Below are 22,839 nucleotides of genomic sequence, written 5' to 3' on the forward strand. Positions count from 1 at the left end.
GGCTTGCAAGCCATTCGATGGGGTCCAATAAAGGTTGCTGGTTAGACTCAAGTGTGTGCACAGATTATACGTTAGCAGTGACTACGTCTACTCCGGCCCCCTAAAGTAAATGTTTCTCCTCTTCAAAAACCGTCTGTGCCGTCATCGCCTGGGGCTGTGCTCTCAACGTCAGACTGACAGCTTTAAAAGTTAAAAACCATTAGGGATAGACTGTCCTCATGGAAATTCAAAGGATGTAAGTGCTTTATTTGTGTTCAAATCCAAAAACACAACTACATTCTATGCCATCATAAGTGAATTATTTGTGTTTGAATCTATAAATATGACTACTTGTTTACCTCAAATCCTGCATCAACATTTGAAATCATTTTGAAAAAGTTCTGGATGTTGGTTAACTAGAAAAAATCTCTTCGTCTTTTATTTATAATTTTTCATCAACCCACATGACAGATTGAGGAATAACATTTCAAACTCTGATAAAAAAGTGAACTTTGAAACCAACTGATCACGACACTATTTATGGAAAATTACTAATCCAAATGTGTTCACAATTTACGTAATCGAGAGTGTTACAAAACAACAGTTTTAATTGATTTCAACCTGTTGCTAAGCAAGCCACGTAAGAGCAATTGAGTACTGTTGATCTAAATGCAGACTAACTTTTGAATGTCAGCTGAAAGGAAAACAGGATTTTGAAAAAAATGTCATAGCATACTCTCAGATGAATATCTAAGCCTTTCATCATCGCTTGCAAATGGATTTATTCTACTCACATGACTTTTAAGTATGTGCAGTCAAAATAATGAAAATATAGGGTGATCGAGAGAAAAAACCAAAAGGACTTGAAAAGATTGATGTTCATGAGGAAAAGCTTTTAGCATCATTTTGCCTCCTTGGTCTACATCTATATCAAACCAAGAGGCTTTATTGGCTTTCTTTGTCCATTAACATTTTCACTGCTACAGGGGGTTTACATTGCAGTTTTGTTTTGTATTGCATTTGGTATTTTTGGACAAAGAAATTCTGGTCATTTTTTATGGAATTCAAAATATGTCCATGTACATGATTTGTGAAGTTAGTCACTTTCGACTAAGAATAATAGAAGAATCAGATATATCTAGTAATTTCAGTCAAAGAATGTATCATTCTTGTTGCGATTCAAAACAGCTTTATCAATTGTTAAGATAACTATCATGAAATAATTTGTGTATTTTAATGTCAACTTCCAGCAAGAGGGAAGACAGAAAAGGCTATGTCTTGTTAAGAGCAGTAACTGCCTTTTCATGGACAGCTGAACATATAAGATAAACAATCAAAGTTATTCAAAGAAAGAGACTGCGATTGAAAACCTGTCTCATGGAATGTTATATCTTTTAAGCATGCTCTGTAAGTAAATGGAGTAAGAAGAAGGGGGCTTTCATCCTCTCCCCCTCCCCCCCCCCCCCCCCCCCTCCCTCCCTCCCCTGCTGACAAGAATTGTTAAAGTTCGGATATTTGGGTAAAACATCACCTTGTATAATAAATGATTTAAAACCACAACAGAATTGAGACCAATTTTATCATCTTCGTAAAATTTAATAATATATAATTTATATATCAAAATATATAATAATAGCTTTTCTATAAGATGAAGAGAGCTATATCCCAAATACTCGAGCCATTATTTTATTCCCATTTGAAACCACACAACTGTAATTGAAAACAAACAAGCATATATCAAGTAACAAAAGAAAACTTAGAAAGATCACAAGCGAATACAGTGCAAACTCTTACAGAGCATTTCCCCATTGAATTTCTTGAAAAAAAAGGAATTTGCATTTTACCAGCACCCACAAAAAGTAATTCACAAATTACCATCATGAATTTTTACTGCAGAATCAAAAGAATCAGCTAGTTAAGAATGCAAGATGTCATAAAGCGGTAAATGTCATTTTCAGTTTTCTTGTATCTATCATGCTTCCTTCTCAACTTAAAATGTCCCCAGGATAATATAAATTGATTCTATTCCTGGGCCCTACCATCGAGAGAACATCTATTAAAAGAAGCTCCACACCAAAGCCTGCTTTACAAAAAAGATTTCTCTGTCACGTAATAAAACCTCATGAATAATTGCCTATCTGGGCATTTTACGGACATTTTGTTTCATTCTGTTTTGACAGCTCTGGGTTCAACCAAAAAGTAGGTTTCGCCTTCCCTTGGGAAGAATTAAGAGATTGTGCTTCCATTTATGGCATAACATTAAGTGCTTCAAATAAAGAGGAGAAAACAATCCCTGATGGCAATTCAAGATGTTGTGAAACAAAAAGGAATGGCGGTATTTACCTAAATCATCTGTTGTGGAGTGTGGAGTGTAATATGTAAAATGATACATGTTATAGTCCTTCTGGCAATGCTCAATATGTTTACATAATTTGGTATAAACCTTTCAAAAAAAATGCCCATATTCTCTCGCATCCTGTTTAGTTCCCCTCTATTTAAAAGATTGATTCATTTTAAACAATTAAAGCAGAAAGAATTTGAACATATGATTTTTAGGATTTTGTCCTAATATGAGGTAGAGAGTGACTATAATATTTATTTTAAACAATTTGTTCACAATAAAGATATACAAGAAGTAAAAGTAACCATATTTCGTCGCTGTTTTCACGAAGTGACGGTAGTGAAAAAAAATTGCATTCACTTTGCGTGACGATTTTCCTCACTACCGTCACTTCGTGAAAACAAGGACGATATTTGTATATCTACAGGCAAAAGACAAAACAAGTAGTTCTAAAGCTGCCATGCCCATACTTAAATCTCCTGTACACCCCTTCCCCCTTTCTTTCTCATTCTCTCTCCCTCTCTCATTCTCCCTCTCATTCTCATTCTCTCATTCTCTCTCTCTCTCTATGTATTTATGTTTCTCATTCTCTACCTCCCTTGCTCCTCCCTCTCCAACTCTTTCCCAATAGCTCCCCACCCCTCTCTCTCTCCGTCTCTCTCATCGTCTCCTTTTCTTTGGCACCATCTAAATATGTAATTCTCACTTTATTTCATATTAAAGAAATTTCTAAATGGACTTTGGTGAAAGAAATAAAACAAGCACATCACGTTAAGTAATCCCACTATCATTCAACCGCCTCCATTTTGACAGTTTAATGCATTTCTGTTTAAATGGATTTGCCCCTAAAATAGCATAGACCTTACAAACAGATTAAGAAACAGGATGCATTTGAAAGTTCATCAATAAAATATTCATTGTGTTTCTGGCTTTACAGTCTGCACTGATAGAAGTCATCATCACCAATTCCTTTCCTCCTAAACCCGAACAATATTACAAACTCATCAACAAGAAATAGGGTTTACAACCTAAATACATGGATCCAACTGGTATAGGGATCCAACTGGTATAGAGTTCCAGACTGTTTAGACAAAAACAGACTGTAAAAAAAACGTACAGCTATACAATGCTGAATTAATTTTTTTCTGGTCTGAAGTTGCGTCATGTATTACAAAACATTGTATAACAAATATCATGTGCAGCAAAACGTATTTTGAGCATCGTTTTGAACGAAGGAAACTTACTTAAATAAGAATCAAAGTCTCGCTCTCACCTATTAATGTCATATTAAAACTGTACTATTGGCAGGGCTTTTTTTGGTGACACGACATTTGCTCCTGCGACAATTGCTCCGGGCTTTATTTCGTCTAAGATGTAGGGTTAGGGTTAGGGTTTCAATAGGGTTTTATGTTAGGTTTAGGGTTAGGTTTAGGGTAGGGTATAGTGTTGAATCCAGGGTTGAAGTTAGCCATTCGATTAGTGTATGAAATTTACAGCGGAGCAATTGTCGCCGGAGCAAATGTCATGGAATCCTTTTTTTTTGTGAGCCCGCACAAATATATCATTATTTTTTAAAGTATGAAAATGTCTACAATGCAGAGCCAACTAGTGTTACGTTATTCAAAGAAAACAACAGATTCCATTGATCCAGGATTTGACATCAAGCCAGAACATAACAATATGTAAAGTATTTGATAAAGCATTATGTGTCAATAAGTGCAGTCAAGAAAACAGGACGTGGCGCTGTAGGTTCCCTGATTGATTAGTCAAGTATTGCCCAGTCCATTCATTAATAAACTGATCAATGAATCTGTCACTCTATAAATCAACCAATCACTCACTTAATCATTCATTCAATCACTCTATCATTGGAGCAATCAATAAACTATGTGATTCGCTTTATATATTGGTCTATCGATCAATACAATAATCAATTTGCTGAGCTGCCAATATGTGTATCAACCAATGAAATAAATGATAATCAATCTTCGATTCAATTGATTAATTGCTGATCCATCTAAGCATCAATATATCAATTAAGCACTAAACTCAGTCAAACACTCTAATCTTTCAACTAATCAGGCAATCATTCTATCAATCAAATGTCCAATCTATCAACTGATCTATCTCAAATTCAATGAAAGAATGAATCAATCAATCAATCAATTAATCAATCAAATGTTCAATCAATCAATCAATCAAATGTTCAATCAATCAATCAATCAATCAATCAAATGTTCAATCAATCAATCAATCAAATGTTCAATCAATCAATCAATCAAATGTTCAATCAATCAATCAATCAAATGTTTAATTAATCAATCAATCAAATGTTCAATCAATCAATCAATCAAATGTTCAATCAATCAATCAATCAATCAATCAAATGTTCAATCAATCAATCAATCAAATGTTTAATTAATCAATCAATCAAATGTTCAATCAATCAATCAATCAATCAATCAAATGTTCAATCAATCAATCAATCAATCAATCAAATGTTCAATCAATCAATCAATCAATCAATCAAATGTTCAATCAATCAATCAATCAAATGTTCAATCAATCAATCAATCAAATGTTCAATCAATCAATCAATCAAATGTTTAATTAATCAATCAATCAAATGTTCAATCAATCAATCAATCAAATGTTCAATCAATCAATCAATCAATCAATCAAATGTTCAATCAATCAATCAATCAAATGTTTAATTAATCAATCAATCAAATGTTCAATCAATCAATCAATCAAATGTTCAATCAATCAATCAATCAAATGTTTAATTAATCAATCAATCAAATGTTCAATCAATCAATCAATCAAATGTTCAATCAATCAATCAATCAATCAATCAAATGTTCAATCAATCAATCAATCAATCAATCAAATGTTCAATCTATCAACTGATCTATCTGAAATTCAATGAATGAATCAATCAATCAATCAATCAATGAATGAATGAATCAATCAATCAATAATTTTATCAATCAAATGTTCTATCTATCTATCTATCTGAAAGTTCATGAATCACTGAATCAATAAATCAATCAATAATTTAACATAACTTACCCTATTCTCTCCTGTTCTGAGACCTCCAGTTTTTCAGCCTTCTCTATCACCTTCAGGATGGTGTCTTGTTCATCTCGATTCAATCCTTCACTCTTCTGAAATTTTTTAGCAGAGTTAGTATGGAAAGACCAACCTGTCCCTAGTCTAAAGAGGGTTAGAAAGACAGAAAGGAGGTACATATTTACGTGTACTGTTATCTCCTCATGATATATAACATGTACATGTATTTGTTGTAAAAAAACATAATTCTCTCTCTCTCTCTCTCTCCCTCTCTTTCTATGTCTGTACCTCTCTGTCTCTCTCTCTGACTGTCTCTCTCTCTCTGTCTTTCTTCTTTATTTAAACTCTTATTAAGTTAGGTCAATTTTTAAGTGTGTGAAAAATTAATTTGTCGCTTGGTTTACGTTTTAATCAAAGCTTTCTATATCTTAAAGTATTTAACAAAGGTCTTAATTCAACCAGTCCAATTTTCTTTCTTGAATTACGGGAAAAAAAACAACATTACTTTTACAAAATATTAATAATTTAGTTGTTAGCTGGACCTATCATTTTGTCTCTCTTCTCTCTGCTATCTCACTTAAACTTTTTCCACTCCCCCCCCCCCCCCCCCCCCTATAATTTCCATTTCAGTAACTGAGAGCGAGGAGGGTGTTATAATCCTATAAATCATGGTATTTATCTAAAACATCTGCTGGTTATGCTTTGTTTTTGTCTTGTATTGTTTTGTTTTGTTTAGAGGGGAGAGTGTGTCTCCAAATACCCTTGGATCCCTCAATGGTTAGTGTAGCCTATCCGATATGCATCGGGCTTTACAAGTATTCTAATCGCGTTTAATATGGAGAGTGACATCAGCGCGGGCGTTAGCCTGAGCTCCTATCATCACTGGTGCATGCGAAAAGTTTTATTTTCTTTTATGTACCATGTTTCGTTTCCTAGAAAATCTACGAACCCCCTGTAAAGCTCTTTCATGAATATTTATGTAGCATGGACCAAAATAGGCAAATGAGCGATGGGGAACCTGGAGATGATATAAATCAAAGTGATCAATCACCAAATAAGGCTAGTCTTATGAATCATGCATGAGAATACGCTCATCACACATACGATACACGTATGTGAATAATGATGAGTTCACCAGTGATGATAGGCGCTCGGGCTGACGCCTGCGCCGATGTCAGTCTCCATAACGCGATTAGTACACTTGCCGTTTAGCCCGACGCCTATCGGATAGGCTAGGATTAGTGTTGTATATACTTACTTTGCTCTTAGAGCCAGCTGTCTATCATTTGGACAGGTCCATCTATCCACAGCATTTCCCCCTGCAAACTCCCCCATCCTTATTGTGTGGATGGAAGTGGTAGTAGTGGCAGTACTGACGGTACAGGCAGTTAAATTATCTCTACTTCTAGTCGTCTTCTAAACGTCCACTGTGGAGTAGTGTGTCAGGGATCTTGCCAAGGTTATCAAGTACTCAGTTGTTCCCGTTGGCTCTGATCAGTAACCCTGCTTGGAAGTGGTTGCCTTGGTAACGGATAAGAGAAGGCGGTCCATCAAGGTGATACAGTGGAGGACCTCTCGTTGCGCCTCTCAGCTCAGGGTGCGGTTGTTCAAGATGCTGACTGAGCTGGATGAAGAAAACAATAAAGAAATCAAATTATAGGAGTACAGATTTTAGTGTACAGCACAGGTCTTCTAATTAAAATTACGAAACTAATAAATGCCTTATACTGTTTTCACACTGGCAATATTTTGCTTAACCCGTACTATAGGTGGGGTTAAGGGGGGGGGGGGTCTTAGCCCCACCTATAGTACGGGGTTAAGCCTATTCCACTTTCTTTTCAGACTGGTTTTTACCAAAGTGGGCTAAAGTTGGCTAACCCCACCTATAGTACGGGGTTAACTAACCCTGCAAAATAGCAGGGCTAACTCCTGCTAACCCCGCAATTGCGGTGCTAAGCAAATGAATGAGAACAGAAACGAAAAATAGTCCGGTACTACGCAATGGAGCGTATCGCAGCTGGCCAGATGCGAAGTATGTCCAATAATAACATTCACGATATCCGGGGTTAACGAAATGCAGTGAGAACAGCTGGAGTTTTCTTATTCCAGAATAGGCGCTAGTACGGGACTAAAAACAGCGAGTGTGAAAAGCCAAAAAAAATAGTCCGGGGTTAAGGATAGTACGGGGCTAAGCAAAGTACGGGGTTAAGCAAAACCAGTGTGAAAAGAGTATTAGTCACACCTTTGCGTATTTGGCTTGAATATTGCTGCGTTTTCATGGTAATTAAACCATTTTAACATTTATTCCTATTTCTTGATATCAAGAATTACCATTGCTTTACAACAGAATTAATTTCTTGATATCAAGAATTCATTTCTTGATATCAAGAAATAGAAATAAATGTTAAAACGGCTTCCATAAATATGCAGCAATACGCAAGCCAAATACGCAAAGGTGTGACTGAGGCATTACAACACTAGACGAAGGTGAAGGCGGGTGCCTTACAGAGTCATTGACGTATTGCCAATGCAAAACGAGTATCTGGTAGCTTAATTTGCATGGGAAGAGGAGCATTCAGTAATCAATGGGTTCACTTGTATCCTTTATCACCGAGTTCTAACTATATTACGCTCTAGCTGACCTCTCAAAAAAAAAGTACAAGGGTGGAATTATCTACAATTAAAGTTTTATAGTTGCAAATAAATACAAGTTTGGAAGCTTATGCCATCAATGCTGTGTGGTACTGTCCTACTCATTGATTATCTTGTTTGCATATAAGACCATATCAATGCTTCACAGAAACCACAGGGCAACCCAATCTACAAACACATGTATACTGTTTGCAATTTAAGACACCACAAGAGCACTCTAGTGTATCTAGGAATGTACCTGTGGTATCGAATGAGATAAACACTATATATTCTTATTGATTCTCATGATTATTCTCCCATCATGTAATGGAGTCTATTCCACGAGCTATAAGGATTCAGCCAGCATATATAGAGTCATTCAGGAATAAATGATGTGACCTTTTCAATGAATTTTGCATTATATTATTCATCCATTAGAAAGATTATTATCTACATATATGTATTCAATTTCAAATTAAACAAATTCTAGGCAGATTAAATATTTATTTACAAGATTAATCACAAGTCTTGTCATCTAAACAAAAGTAAGGAGAACTTGTTTTTGTATATCTACTTGTTTTTCTTTCAGTTAATTACCCATTAACCTTTTAAGAAGATTATTATACCAATTCAATCCAACAATACAAAGTTCGAAAACCTTAACCAATTAATGGACTATATAAACCTCAACCCATAACAGTAAAATTTGACTCACACTGTAACAGAAAACAAAATGTCATCCTCGTAATAAATCACCATTTTGCATGCAGCCATGTTCCGAGCATGAACCCTCACACTCTAATACTCTTTTCACGCTTGTTTTGCTTAACCCCGTAATTTGTACTGTCCTTAACCCCGGACTTACTTTTGTGGCTTTTCTCACTGCAATTCCTTAGCCCCGTACTAGCCATGGCCATGGAATTCATTAATTCGCTCCACTGCGTAGTCCCGGACTATTTTTCGTTTCTGTTCTCATTCATTTGCTTGGAACCGCAATTGCGGAGGTAGCAGGAGTTAGCACCACAATTGCGAGGTTAGCCCTGCTATTTTGCAGGGCCAGCTAACCCAGTACTATAGGTGGGGCTAGCCCACTTTGGTAAATACGAGTCTGAACAGAAAGTGGAATAGGCTTAACCCGGACTATAGGTAGGGCTAAGACCCCCCTTTAACCCCACCTATAGTACGGGGTTAAGCAAATTTTTGCCAGTGTGAAAAGAAAGTTGAATAAGCTTAACCCCGGACTATACGTAGGGCTATTAAAAATACCCTTTAACCCCACCTATAGTATGGGGTTAAGCAAAATATTGCCAGTGTGAAAACACTCTAAATTGCTCATTTCACACGGTACATCAGGCAATGAGGTATAAATATGCATGATGGAACACAAGTTTACCCTCCGCTGAAATGTCAACTGTGTAATCTAAGGAATAGCCAAGGTATACATGTACATGTTGACGTGTTGCTACGACCTGTAATAAACTCTAAGGATGCGAGCTTAATTGCTTTTAAGGGAAATTCTGTGAGCTTTACTTCCCTTGATTTAATCATAATACACCCTAGTTGATGGACATATATAAAGGGGTCTGTTTCGATGATCGAAACTTATTTCTAGTGGATTTGCTGATATTTACTCTTTTTCTTGTTTATTGAAAGATACCATAGGTTTTTCGGTTTACGGCCGTTTATAGGTGGCTATTTTTAGCTTCGAAACATGTCAGAAAACCCGAGGCACAAGTTTCGACCGAAGGCTTGAAATTTCAACCGTATGTGCAGATTTCGTCAAGCTAGAAGTTTGGCCGACTCTCATTATGTTTAAGAAAGTTTATAGTTCCTGCCCAAGAAGTAAGTTTGCTTTAATATTAGGTTTAATGACTTTATGAACAAATTACTAAAATGTGAAACGAAAAGTGAATTCTCGTGGTTTATGTTCATTTGCATTTAATTTGCATATTTCCTGTCGCTGCAGTAAGATATAAGAATGCGACAAGTTTCGTGGGAAAAATGAGATATGAAAACAAAATATAATCCTTATAATGGAAAAGGGTATGAAAGGAAATAACTATCGAGATGAGGTCAAGCTGTTTTTATTAATAATTCTTCAAGAATTTAATGTTACTTTCCTGTGTTTAAAAGGAGGTGCAATTTACATAGGTTTTGAGCATGAAACCAAAACTGAAGTTAGCACATCAATTTGTTGCATTGTTTACATCAATGAGTGTTTTTGTCAGGGGCTTATGTTTATGAAAGCTTATAAATCTGTACAACAATTATTAATGGAGAAATCAAAAAGGCATGAGGGATTTATATGTTAACTGAGTGTCTGAAATGAATCAAACTGGGCTAGGTTATTTTAACTTGGTTAGAGAAAAGTTATGCAAGAGTTGTGATGTGCATAATAATATTGCAAGTTGAATTTTGCTCAAGTTGAACTTGATATACATGGCTTGAGATTTATTTTCCAATACAAAAGGATTACTGGAGTAGTTTACACTTTCATATTTGCAAGGTAATTATTGCAGATATTTCATGAAGATAATTATGATTTAGACTACATATGTATCTGATGACTAGTGGTCATGATGCAAGATAAGATACAACAGTTATTATTCAATAATGACACAGAGAGACATGTTTTGATAGTTCAGTCAAGTTTATTATTTATATAAGAAGTACAATTCAGAGCTTCATAGTCTAGACAAATATGTATTCAGTGTTAATCAAGGTACTGAAGGTACATGTCTAATTTCCGGTTCAATTTGTTTGTTCTTTTTATGCAGATTGAATTATATATTCTTCAACATCTGAACTGCGTTGTTCGACGACATTTGACTCACATCGTTGGTCATTTGATTAAAGTACAAATCAACGCCATAATACAATTTCGTGCAGAGAGTCGTCTTTTTGTTCTCAGCAAACCATACTATTCAATTTCTGCTGGAGCTTCGCTGAATTATTACGATGGCGGAGGACAAGAAGTCACTGAAACTCAAGAGAAGGGGAGCGAAGGCCAGGTTTACACGACACAGCAATGGTCTTCAGATGTTGCTCGACAACAACCGAGTAGAGCCAGAGGTTCAATCTGCATTTGACAAAGTTGAGCAAGCATTTGAAGCATTACAAGAAGCGCATGAAAATTTCGCTTTGACTCTTGATGATGATGCTGAGTTTGAGACAGAGGAGCAGTGGATAAATGATTGCCAGAAGGAATTCATGGAACTACAGATAACGGTCACTGATTACTGTTCTCAAACAAGCCCAGACGTTAAGACACCAGCAGAACAAGTATCATCACAGTTTGAGATGCCGCCGGTAGAGAGAGAGGCTTCTACACCACCGGAGTCTACAAGTGCGCCTCCACCTCCAGATCAGAGTCCAGACACTTCTCCAAGCATGGCAGCTGCCAGGTGTAGTTTTAAAGTGGAGAAGCCAAAGTTGCCCAAGTTTGCTGGAGATGTTCGGGACTATGAGATATTCAAGTCAGACTTCATTCACATGGTTGAATCGCAGTATGGAAAACGTGATGCCATGACAATCTTGAGAAGCTGTCTAGTGAGCCGTGCACATGATATTATCCAAGGGATAGGAAGTGATTATGACACGGCATGGGAGCTCTTGGACTCTATGTATGGCGACCCCAGAATCGTAGCAGATACTATCATCAATGACTTAACCAAATTCAGACCCTTGAAGGAAAACGAGGATAATAGATTTTGTGAATTGGTTAATCTTGTAAGAAGAAGCTACAACATCCTCAAGCTTGTGGGGAAGAAGAGCGATATGGACAACAGTCATATGCTAGCCACCATAGAAAGAAAGATGTGCCCTAATGACAGAAAGAATTGGTTTAGATACCAAGAAACAGAGAAGCAAACTGCAGGTCTTCAAACTTTGTTGACATGGTTAAACCTAGAAATGAAGGCACGAATTAGATCTTCAGCGCCATTGAGATCCCAAAGCGAAGGCCGTTCAGCAAACGTCAACCAAATGTCAATGAAAGAGAAGAATAAACCAGCCTACAGTGATAGACGTCATGAAGATCAGCCACCGGACCGAATTCAAAGACAACATCGATGCTGGTATTGCAAGACGGATGAACACTGGATCGATCAGTGTAAGCGCCTGACATCTATGGGTGCCCCAGAGAGACTTAAGTTCTTCAAAGAAAACAGATGCTGCTTTAGCTGTTTGAAAAAAGCAGGGAAAAATCACTTCATGGCAAACTGCAGAAGAAGGCAGAGGTGTCCAGAGCAAGGGTGTACTTACTACCATCATCCTTTGCTTCATATGGAAGTGGGTCACCAATCAGAGAATGAGAGCAGTAAAAACAACGTTAACGTTGCAACTACTGTCGGAGCTTCACTTCTGCCAATCCTAACCATAGACATTGCCAGTGATTTACAGACAAGAGCAAATGTTCTGCTAGATAGCGGCTCACAAGTTAGTTTGATCAAGAACTCACTAGCAGAGAAACTCCACTTGACTGGTACCAGAACTAGAATCACCATTAAAAAACTTGGTGAAGTTGAGGAAGAGTTGGAGACATTCAAATACAAGTTGCCGATTCGGGAAGCGAATACATCCAAGAAACATCAGTTCATCAAAGTTGTAGGTGTACCTTCAATCACGGAGGAAGAAGCTGTAAGTGTGAAAGACCTAGCAGATCAGTTCGATATTCCCAACCTGAATCGAGATAGTGGACCTGTAGAAGTTCTGATAGGCGTTGACTATCCAAGATACATTGTAGGCGGAAAACTGAAGAAGAGAAAAAACTGTATCGCAAGAAAGACTCCGTTAGGATGGGTAATCTTCGGCGGCACAGACAAGAGAACCATTTGTGTGAATGTGCTACATGTCGCAGTCCAGAACCCCGATCTGTCAGAATTTTGGCGACTGGAATCACAAGGGGTAGGTTGTCAGTGCCAAGAGACTACCAAGCTAACCAAGCAAGAACAGATAGAGGAAGAAATCATCAGAGCTTCTTCGCAGAATAAAGGAAAGAAATGGGAGATAGCCTATCCATGGCAACGGGATCCTCATGAACTCCCAGATAACAAAAGTCAAGCAGTGAAAATACTGGAGTCTACTGAGAAGAGACTTGCTAGAAATCCAGGGCATGCAGAGGCCTATAACAAGCAAATTCATGAACTGGAAGAAATGGGATTTGCTAAGAAACTAACAGCAGCAGATATCAAGAATTATGAAGGGCCAGTTCATTACATATCACACCATGCGGTTGTGAGGCCAGAAAAGAAGAGCACCCCTCTCCGAATAGTCTTCAATTCATCAGCATCATTCCAAGGTCATCGATTAAACGAGTACTGGATGAAAGGCCCTGATCTCCTGAACAATCTGATTGGAGTACTTCTGAGATTCAGGGAAAACAAAGTGGCCTTATGCGGGGATATATCTAAGATGTATCATCGAGTATCAATCCCAGAGAGTGACCAACATGTTCACAGGTTCCTATGGAGGGACATGGATGAGCACAGAGAACCTGACATCTATATGATGAAAGTTGTCACGTTCGGTGACAAACCTGCACCTGCGATAGCCCAGACTGCCCTTAAGCTTACAGCAGAGCAAGGAGAGAGTACACATCCTCAGGCAGCTTCTGTTTTAAAGAGGAATGTGTACATGGATGATATTTGCGACTCTGTAAGGACTGTAGATGAAGCCAGGAAACTCAGTGCCGAGATGGATGAAGTGTTGAATGAAGGTGGCTTCAAGGTCAAAGGGTGGATTTCTAATGAATCAGATGTCGGAGACCTCACCCAGGGAAAGATGAAATTGTTGGATGAGATAGCTGAAGAGAAGGTCCTTGGAGTAGTTTGGGACAGAGAAAATGACACCTTCTCTTACAAAGTAAAGCTGAAAGACAGTGTAATGAGATCAGCAACAGATGGAGAGAGTCAAGAAAAATTGACTAAGAGAAAGATCCTTGGTCAGATTGCCCACATATTTGACCCCATAGGATTTGCTGCACCAGTGATTGTTAGAGCAAAGATAGGTATGCAGAAATTGTGGCAGAGAGGCTACAACTGGGACGATCATCTTTCACCAGAAGAAGATGCTGAATGGAGGCTTCTGTTTGAGGAAATGAAAGGATTGAATGGAGTATCACTAGAAAGATGCCTTACTCCTCCTGATGCTCAAGGCAAGCCAGTGTTGTGCATTTTCTCTGATGCTTCCGAAATTGCATATGGTGCTTGTGCATACCTGAGATGGCAAACCAGAGATGACAGGTATGAGACTCGCTTCATTGCATCAAAGTCAAAGGTAGCACCGTTAAAGGCATTGACAATACCGAGATTGGAATTACAAGCTGCCGTGTTAGCTGCCAGACTTTACAAGTCAATCACCGAAGAGATGAGACTATAGAGGTCGAGAAAGTAGTGTTCTTCACTGACAGCATGATTACTCTGCAGTGCATCAAGTCTTCAGCCAGGGTATATAAGCCTTTCGTATCAAGTAGAGTTGGGGAGATTCAGACTCTCACTGACCCATCAAGTTGGAAACACATTCCTGGTGAAGATAATCCAGCAGACAAAGTTTCGAGAGGAATCGCAGTGAAGGAACTAATGGATGAATGGATGTGCGGTCCTAACTTTCTCCACCTCAATGAACCAGAGTGGCCAGTGGACAAAGCTATAATCGATCAGAATCTTGAGAATCTAGAAAGACGAAAGACTCAGACAGTCTTAGTCATCAACATGACAGTCAACCCCATCGAATGTGAACGCTTTTCAAAATGGCGAAAGTTAGTAAGAGTGACTGCCTACGTTTTCAGATATGTGCAGATTCTCAAGTCAAAGCTCATGAAAGCATCCATACCGGAAGATGATGTAACTTTAACTCCTGGAGAATTAGAGAAGGCTGAGCACTACTGGACGAAGGAGGCTCAGAAAGGTCTGAAGAGCAGATTTGAGAAAGGAGAATTTAAAACTCTCACTCCTTTCCTTGACAACAAAGGAATAATCAGAGTAGGGGGTAGAGTGGAGAACTTAGTGACATCCTACGAATCTAAACACCCAGCTCTGCTGCCAGCTAGCCATCATATAGCTCTTCTAATCACACGTCATGTTCATGAGATGGGACATCCGGGAATTGAGACAACAACCGCCAAGACTAGACGTAAGTTTTGGATTCTTCAGGGACATCGTCTAGCTAAAACTGTTAAGCATCGATGTGTGAAGTGCAGGTCAGCAGAATGTAAGCGTGAGACACAGAAGATGGCTGATTTGCCCAGCAGTCGCGTAGCACCCCATACTCCACCGTTTTATTACACGTCCTGTGATTATTTTGGTCCATTTCAAGTTAAAGTTGGTCGTAACAAGAGGGCCAAACACTACGGTGTAATCTTCACATGCCTAAACACCCGTGCAGTTCATCTTGAAATCGCGACTGATTGTTCAACAATGGAATTTCTCCAAGTTTTAAGGAGATTCTTCGCAGTGAGGGGACAACCAGCTCAGATTCTTAGCGATAATGGTACCCAATTTGTAGGAGCTCAACGCGAACTTCGCGAGATGATATCGGGATGGAGTGAAGATGAGCTCAAAGATTTCTGTGCGGAAAACAGGGTACAGTGGAAGTTCATTACCCCTGGTGCACCCCACCAAAATGGGTGCGCAGAATCGCTCGTGAAGAGTGCTAAAATTGCAATCAAGAAAGCAATCGGTGAGCAGGTGCTCACTCCTTTTGAGTTGTTAACATGTTTTCTCGAAGTAGCTAATCTCATGAATGAGCGACCGATAGGACGGAAATGCAATGACCCAGATGATGGAAGTTATTTGAGTCCCAATGATATATTGTTAGGTAGGTCATCTAGAAATGTTCCTCAAGGTCCGTTTAAGCAAACCAAGAATCCGCGTCATCGCGTAGAATTCATTCAGCAGATAGTAGATTCCTTTTGGAAGCGGTGGTCGCAAAACGTCCTACCACTTTTAGTACCATGCAGAAAGTGGAACGCAGATCGTAGGAACGTTCGTGTAGGAGATGTTGTAATGACTGCAGATAGTAATGCAGTACGTGGAAAGTGGACTATAGCTAGGATCATTCAGGTTTATCCAGGACCTGATGGTAAAGTTCGGAATGTGAAGCTAAAAACTGTTTCCGGAGAGTATCGGAGACCGATTACAAAACTAGCAGTAATTTACCCAGCAGAAGGTTATATTGACTAGATCGAACTGAACAATAGAGAATGAGTTCTCATTTGAACTGAGACTGTTGATATAATATATGTAATGATTCACATGCATGTAATCATATGATATACAGTGTATTTGTTTTGAGAAATTTCAAGCTTTCAGAAAGACTCCTCATCCGGTGGGGCGGGAGGAAGTTTCGATGATCGAAACTTATTTCTAGTGGATTTGCTGATATTTACTCTTTTTCTTGTTTATTGAAAGATACCATAGGTTTTTCGGTTTACGGCCGTTTATAGGTGGCTATTTTTAGCTTCGAAACATGTCAGAAAACCCGAGGCACAAGTTTCGACCGAAGGCTTGAAATTTCAACCGTATGTGCAGATTTCGTCAAGCTAGAAGTTTGGCCGACTCTCATTATGTTTAAGAAAGTTTATAGTTCCTGCCCAAGAAGTAAGTTTGCTTTAATATTAGGTTTAATGACTTTATGAACAAATTACTAAAATGTGAAACGAAAAGTGAATTCTCGTGGTTTATGTTCATTTGCATTTAATTTGCATATTTCCTGTCGCTGCAGTAAGATATAAGAATGCGACAAGTTTCGTGGGAAAAATGAGATATGAAAACAAAATATAATCCTTATAATGGAAAAGGGTATGAAAGGAAATAACTATCGAGATGAGGTCAAGCTGTTTTTATTAATAATTCTTCAAGAATTTAATGTTACTTTCCTGTGTTTAAAAGGAGGTGCAATTTACATAGGTTTTGAGCATGAAACCAAAACTGAAGTTAGCACATCAATTTGTTGCATTGTTTACATCAATGAGTGTTTTTGTCAGGGGCTTATGTTTATGAAAGCTTATAAATCTGTACAACAATTATTAATGGAGAAATCAAAAAGGCATGAGGGATTTATATGTTAACTGAGTGTCTGAAATGAATCAAACTGGGCTAGGTTATTTTAACTTGGTTAGAGAAAAGTTATGCAAGAGTTGTGATGTGCATAATAATATTGCAAGTTGAATTTTGCTCAAGTTGAACTTGATATACATGGCTTGAGATTTATTTTCCAATACAAAAGGATTACTGGAGTAGTTTACACTTTCATATTTGCAAGGTAATTATTGCAGATATTTCATGAAGATAATTATGATTTAGACTACATATGTATCTGATGACTAGTGGTCATGATGCAAGATAAGATACAACAGTTATTATTCAATAATGACACAGAGAGACATGTTTTGATAGTTCAGTCAAGTTTATTATTTATATAAGAAGTACAATTCAGAGCTTCATAGTCTAGACAAATATGTATTCAGTGTTAATCAAGGTACTGAAGGTACATGTCTAATTTCCGGTTCAATTTGTTTGTTCTTTTTATGCAGATTGAATTATATATTCTTCAACATCTGAACTGCGTTGTTCGACGACATTTGACTCACATCGTTGGTCATTTGATTAAAGTACAAATCAACGCCATAATACAATTTCGTGCAGAGAGTCGTCTTTTTGTTCTCAGCAAACCAGGGTCTGTTTGACTTTTAGCCTCTATTATACCTTTTAAAATCCTGTTTATATGAGCAGGGGCGGCAGAGCATATTGCAAAGTGGGGGAAGGGAGCCAACAAAATAAAGGGCACTTTTTTGGAAAAGAGCTAGGACAACTAAAAAGAGTAATCTTAGGATTAAAGTTTTATAATTGTAATTGGGTTTTAGGTTCAGTTTAGTTTGGGGTTTAGATAATAAGGGATAAGGTCAACTAGGGTTAGGGTTAGGTATAAAGTTTGGTCCAGGGTACAGTAAGGAATTTGGTAAGTGTACAAAATTGCTGATGAACTAATCATCACTGAAGCATGTGTCGTTGCAACCCATTCAAATGTTTGAGAATTATAGATTATAGGCCTAGGTACAACATAGAAGGGGGGATGAGGCATCCTTGCAGATTTTTGTTTAATATCTTTTGTTTTTCAAACCACTGTTGAGTTTGCACAATTCTTCTGGACCTTATAATTTCAAGTCCCCAAATTGCTCTCTGGCACCTGTGCATATTTGTCATGGAGACATGCAGCTAGGCTACACCACTACGGTATTTAAAGGTGTGATTTTATCCACTCATCTAACAATAATGTCCATAATGATGAATATGAAGTGTTTACCTCACTTGACATTTAGAAATTATACTTGTCATATGATTAATCATATTGACATTTACAGTGCTGCAGAAGGTGCATAAACCTTGGTGGGTGTTGAAATTTGCAAATGGAATCGTATGTTATCTTGTTTCTACAGATGTATATCTAAGATTTAGAGACAAGATAACATACAAATCTATCTAGCGTGTGACTTTTAATTGCACCTACATGTACAATAATTGTTGTATATATAATTATCAGAGGGAATAGACTTCAGTGTTATAGCCATGCCCTGTAGATCAAGAATTAAAGATACATTTTGCTTCAAAAATGAGAAAGAGGTAAAAACACTATTAGATATTAAAGAGACAGATTGGAAATTAAGTGATGGTGAGTCTTTCCATTATCAGTCTATTTTGCATACTGTTAATCAAGTTCTGCTTGTGATTGATTATATTTGTAAATTCATTTCAAACCTTAATATCATGCTCTTTCTAATTACTCACAGTCCCCCCCCCCTCTCTCTCTCTCTCTCTCTCCCTCTCTCTCTCTCTCTCTCTCTCTCTTTCTCTCTCTCACTCTCATGATGGAGCATGTACCATATCACTTTTTTTTTCTAGTACAGTCATCCTTTGCAAACACTTTTTTCGACATTTCAACTGTACAGTTAAAAATTGCAAATTAGTCAATGGTATATCATGTAAATATTCTTGTAAAAATGTTGTACAATTCAGCCACGAACTGTACTGTATATTTCTGAATAAACAAACCATTATTACAGTATAGTATAATTATAAATTCTCAACCCCTATTAAATTTCATTTCATTTCATTTCAAGTAACTGCAGTAAGTAACCTTTTATAATGTATAAATATGCAAATGTCTATTCAATAATCGATTGGGCTGGAATATTAATTTGATTTAAATTAGTAATTTGCCTTTGTTGTTTACAACCATTACGACTGTTTGCCACCAGGATGGTTTCCCATTTCCAGTTGTCAATATTTGCACTGACACTGTGTAAACAAGAAAGATTCTAATAGCTTGTTCCTGCACGTGTATACAACAATCCCATGCCTGGGTTTAATTGTAAGTTAATACATGTTATGTCCCAAATGTATTTAGAGAACATCATCAAGCTAATTTCATGCACAAATGATGTACAGCGAACCTGATCATTATAATTTAAAAAAATATAAAGTTTGCACAAACATAGAATAATTTGCTTCTCTGTGTTATGAATATCCTTTTTTGGCTGTTTAGATATTTGTAAATACACAAAAACAGTATTAAAGTGCTACATGTTGAATGAACCATCAAGTAATTTATGTTAATAAAATTATAATTATAGTTTCAGTACACAGCGAAGTAATTTCTTCGGCTTCCCAGGGGTTTGGTATAACAGGGGTCCATGTTATCTATACGTACAAATACGTACACGTAGACCAAGAATATCAGAAATTACATGATAAAAATGTTAGAATTTTCATCAGATTATGCTTTCATATTTGCATGCCTGTGTTATTTAAAATCTATGGTTTTACATCTACTCTTTTGTCTCTCTCTCTCAAGTCACTGGATAAAAAGTTTTCAAAAGGACTGCATGGTCCCATATCACCAATAAAAATGTGTATTGCATCAGTCTATTTGGACAGGTATTGGATAACAGAAAGTTGGTAAAAAAAGGCACATTAGCGTGCACATTAGTCAGCAACACAGATATACAATACATTTTTTGCATAGTCTGATTTTACAGTTATAGTTGTTGTTAATGGTGATGAGTGACCAACCCATCATGTAACCTAATGTACTTATTTATTTAGTCTTATTTTACCAGGGGGGCTTCATCAGTAAAATTCCATCACTGTTTTACAAGAGGGCCCTGACACTTTGGGATATGACGTGTTATGATTCATCAAACAATGACAGTGTAGAATAATCATTTAAGCAATTAGCTCACTGCCATATATATTGCCTCATTAATAAAATCAATAATATCCTTCAAGTCAAACAGCATATTTTAACAGTCACTGATGCACATATCAAAAGCTGCATGTAGCCCCTACATGTATATGTACCACTTCCAAACAAAGCTTCTTCTTTGTTTAAGGGGGCGCAGGTTTCATTCACAGAAATATTTCATGATTGGTAATCTGGGCACACTATTCAAAATTCACTGTTACAGAAGCAAACATTTTTTTTTTGGGTTAAGTTAAAGTTAAAGAAAAAAATATGAAAAATTAATTAGCATTTGGCAGATACCAGTATATTTTAATCCTGGAAAAAATCCAGTGCAACTAAAGCCATTGCAACCCCCTCCCCTTTCCAATGAGCCTATATGTACATGTACAGTTTAAATGTACATGTACACAGGGCATTTGCAAATCTTCACTATGCCCGACCTCAGTCAACCCGTATAATTACTTGTAAACTGCATAATCAATATAGATCAATTTGCATCCTAACGAGCCTCAAGGTTCGTTTAATAAAACCAATATCTTGTTTCCATCGGGTGTATTTTCAAGAATTACAAGTGTGCATACAAGTCATACACTCCATGTATATGAATACAAACGGTTCCTGGCAAAGCAGCTTATTCTGTCTAAATATGTAAGGTATATAAAGTATAGGCTCATCGATCATTTAAACCTCCAAATCTTATAATAATAATAATAATACAAAAGATTTATAAGGCGCCAAATCCACTGGACAGTCAAATGCTCAAGGCGCAGCTTGTGCAAAAGATGAAATACATGATATAAAGTGCAATAGGAAAGGTACAGACATGAAAGGTAATGGTAATCAATTAGAAGCTGAATTAAACGGATATTTCTTCAGATTGTTTTTTAACACTTCAGCAGAACTGCTATTCTTAATCCAAAATAAATCCAAAATACCTGCTGAAATTGGGTCCAAAAGGTGATGAAAGGGAACTTTGTAAATGTATGGCCACCATAAATTAGAAGAAGGATATATGATTTGCCTACAAAAAGACCTGAAATTTAACCTTTGCCAGTGAAAAGTGAGACCAATGTGGGTTGAATTCTGTTTATTGTGCTGGTATACTATGAAATATCAGATTTTCCATATCAAGGACAATGATCGATCACAGGAAAAAGGTCACCAGATTTGATTATTTTCCTATCTTTGATTTTCAGGGATTTATCTCTCAGTAGGTTGGTCTTTATTCTTTCTTTGACTTACCAATAATACAAATGAGGAAGGGAAATCAGACATTAATTATTCATAATCAATCTTATTTAACAACCATTCGTTGAGGAATGGTTATTTCATAAATTGATAATGTCATTTCATTTCAAAATAATTTTCATTAACAAACAGGAATTTATATCATGAAATGCTACATGAAAATTTGGTGAACAGTCATAAAAGGTCAACACTCTTGATTCATCTAAATCACTGATTTAGTTATCGCTCAATTGTTATCAGTGATTTCAATCAACTTTTTTGATATATCAATTTGATAGAGCTGCTCATATGAAATCTGATGTTTTTTACATACCCAGACGAAAATACTGAACGACCATCTTCACTCAGTAAATATGCACATGTATATGGGCGTGCAAAGCTATAACAATACATGCATTTGTGTCAATTTGTTGGTACAAGTATAAACACTACATACAAATATATCCAGGACAGCACAATACACATATTCTTGAACAATATCCTCGGATGTATTACACTCATCAATCAGAATCAAATTATAAAAAAAAAAAACCTCCACAAAAACAGGTCTACTCACCAAATATTACTCTTGTTATATCACCTTTATCCTAATACAGTTGGTTTAATACATGGAAAACCTCTTCATGTACGTGCATGTACCAATTTGGTAGTCCAATATCACAGTATCTAATAATCCACCTGCCCCAGATCAATCCTTATACGCTCGTTAAGAAGATGCACGCTACCGGACGGACGGTCAAAGCATATTCATAAACAGCACTGGATCATAACATGCACCCAGCATACACGCTCTGCTGATCGCGGTGGTTGTGATTATGTACCCAGCGCATGATAGAGAGAGAGCTAGGGAGCAGACCGAGCTGTCAGCTAGCGCTGGCAGTGGGGAGATGGGTAATTTATGCGAGGCTTAATTGGCAACGTCTGGAGCGGTGCGGGCACTGTGCGGGCGCAGTGACGGTTAAGACACAGGCACTGATTATTATGGACACATCTGCGATCGGTCGGGTTCAGGCTTGAAGGCAGCGCTTAAGATTTGTAACCTTCAAATCTACACAGAATATGACCTAAATGTGCCGGTACATTTACTGCATGCTGTACTACTACGTGTAGTAATAATAATAATAATACATGAGATTTATATAGCGCCATTATCCATTTTAATTAAATGCTCAAGGCGCTTCAAAATATTAGGGAACACATTACATCATCGACAAAGAATCGTGTACATTTACATAAGAAAGAAATTGAAAGAATGAATGAATGTCTGTCTTCAATACAGGCACATGTACATGTACAAACCTTGAGAACACATGTATGTAGAATTTACA

At 37.1% G+C, this 22,839-nt stretch overlaps 2 protein-coding genes and 1 long non-coding RNA gene across 3 annotated transcripts; all 3 read left to right on the top strand.

Moving 5' to 3' along the window:
• The first annotated feature begins 9,614 nt into the window (after window positions 1–9,614).
• Window positions 9,615–10,897, top strand: LOC115926814. Its single transcript, XR_004065278.1, has 2 exons — window positions 9,615–9,865; window positions 10,801–10,897. It is a non-coding gene; the product is annotated as an uncharacterized LOC115926814 (long non-coding RNA).
• Window positions 10,898–10,981: 84 nt separating this feature from the next.
• LOC100891598 lies at window positions 10,982–14,401 on the top strand. The gene has a single exon (XM_003729270.2). The coding sequence runs from the start codon at window positions 10,982–10,984 to the stop codon at window positions 14,399–14,401; it is 3,420 nt and encodes a 1,139-aa protein (XP_003729318.2).
• Window positions 14,402–15,149: 748 nt separating this feature from the next.
• On the top strand, window positions 15,150–17,652 carry LOC115926815. Its single transcript, XM_030992211.1, has 2 exons — window positions 15,150–16,620; window positions 17,556–17,652. The coding sequence occupies exon 1, from the start codon at window positions 15,253–15,255 to the stop codon at window positions 16,201–16,203; it is 951 nt and encodes a 316-aa protein (XP_030848071.1). The 5' UTR covers window positions 15,150–15,252; the 3' UTR covers window positions 16,204–16,620; window positions 17,556–17,652.
• Window positions 17,653–22,839: the final 5,187 nt, after the last annotated feature.

The sequence above is a fragment of the Strongylocentrotus purpuratus genome, unplaced genomic scaffold, assembly GCF_000002235.5.
Source record: "Strongylocentrotus purpuratus isolate Spur 01 unplaced genomic scaffold, Spur_5.0 spur5_scaffold_2, whole genome shotgun sequence".
Classification (NCBI taxonomy): Eukaryota; Metazoa; Echinodermata; class Echinoidea; order Camarodonta; family Strongylocentrotidae; genus Strongylocentrotus; species Strongylocentrotus purpuratus.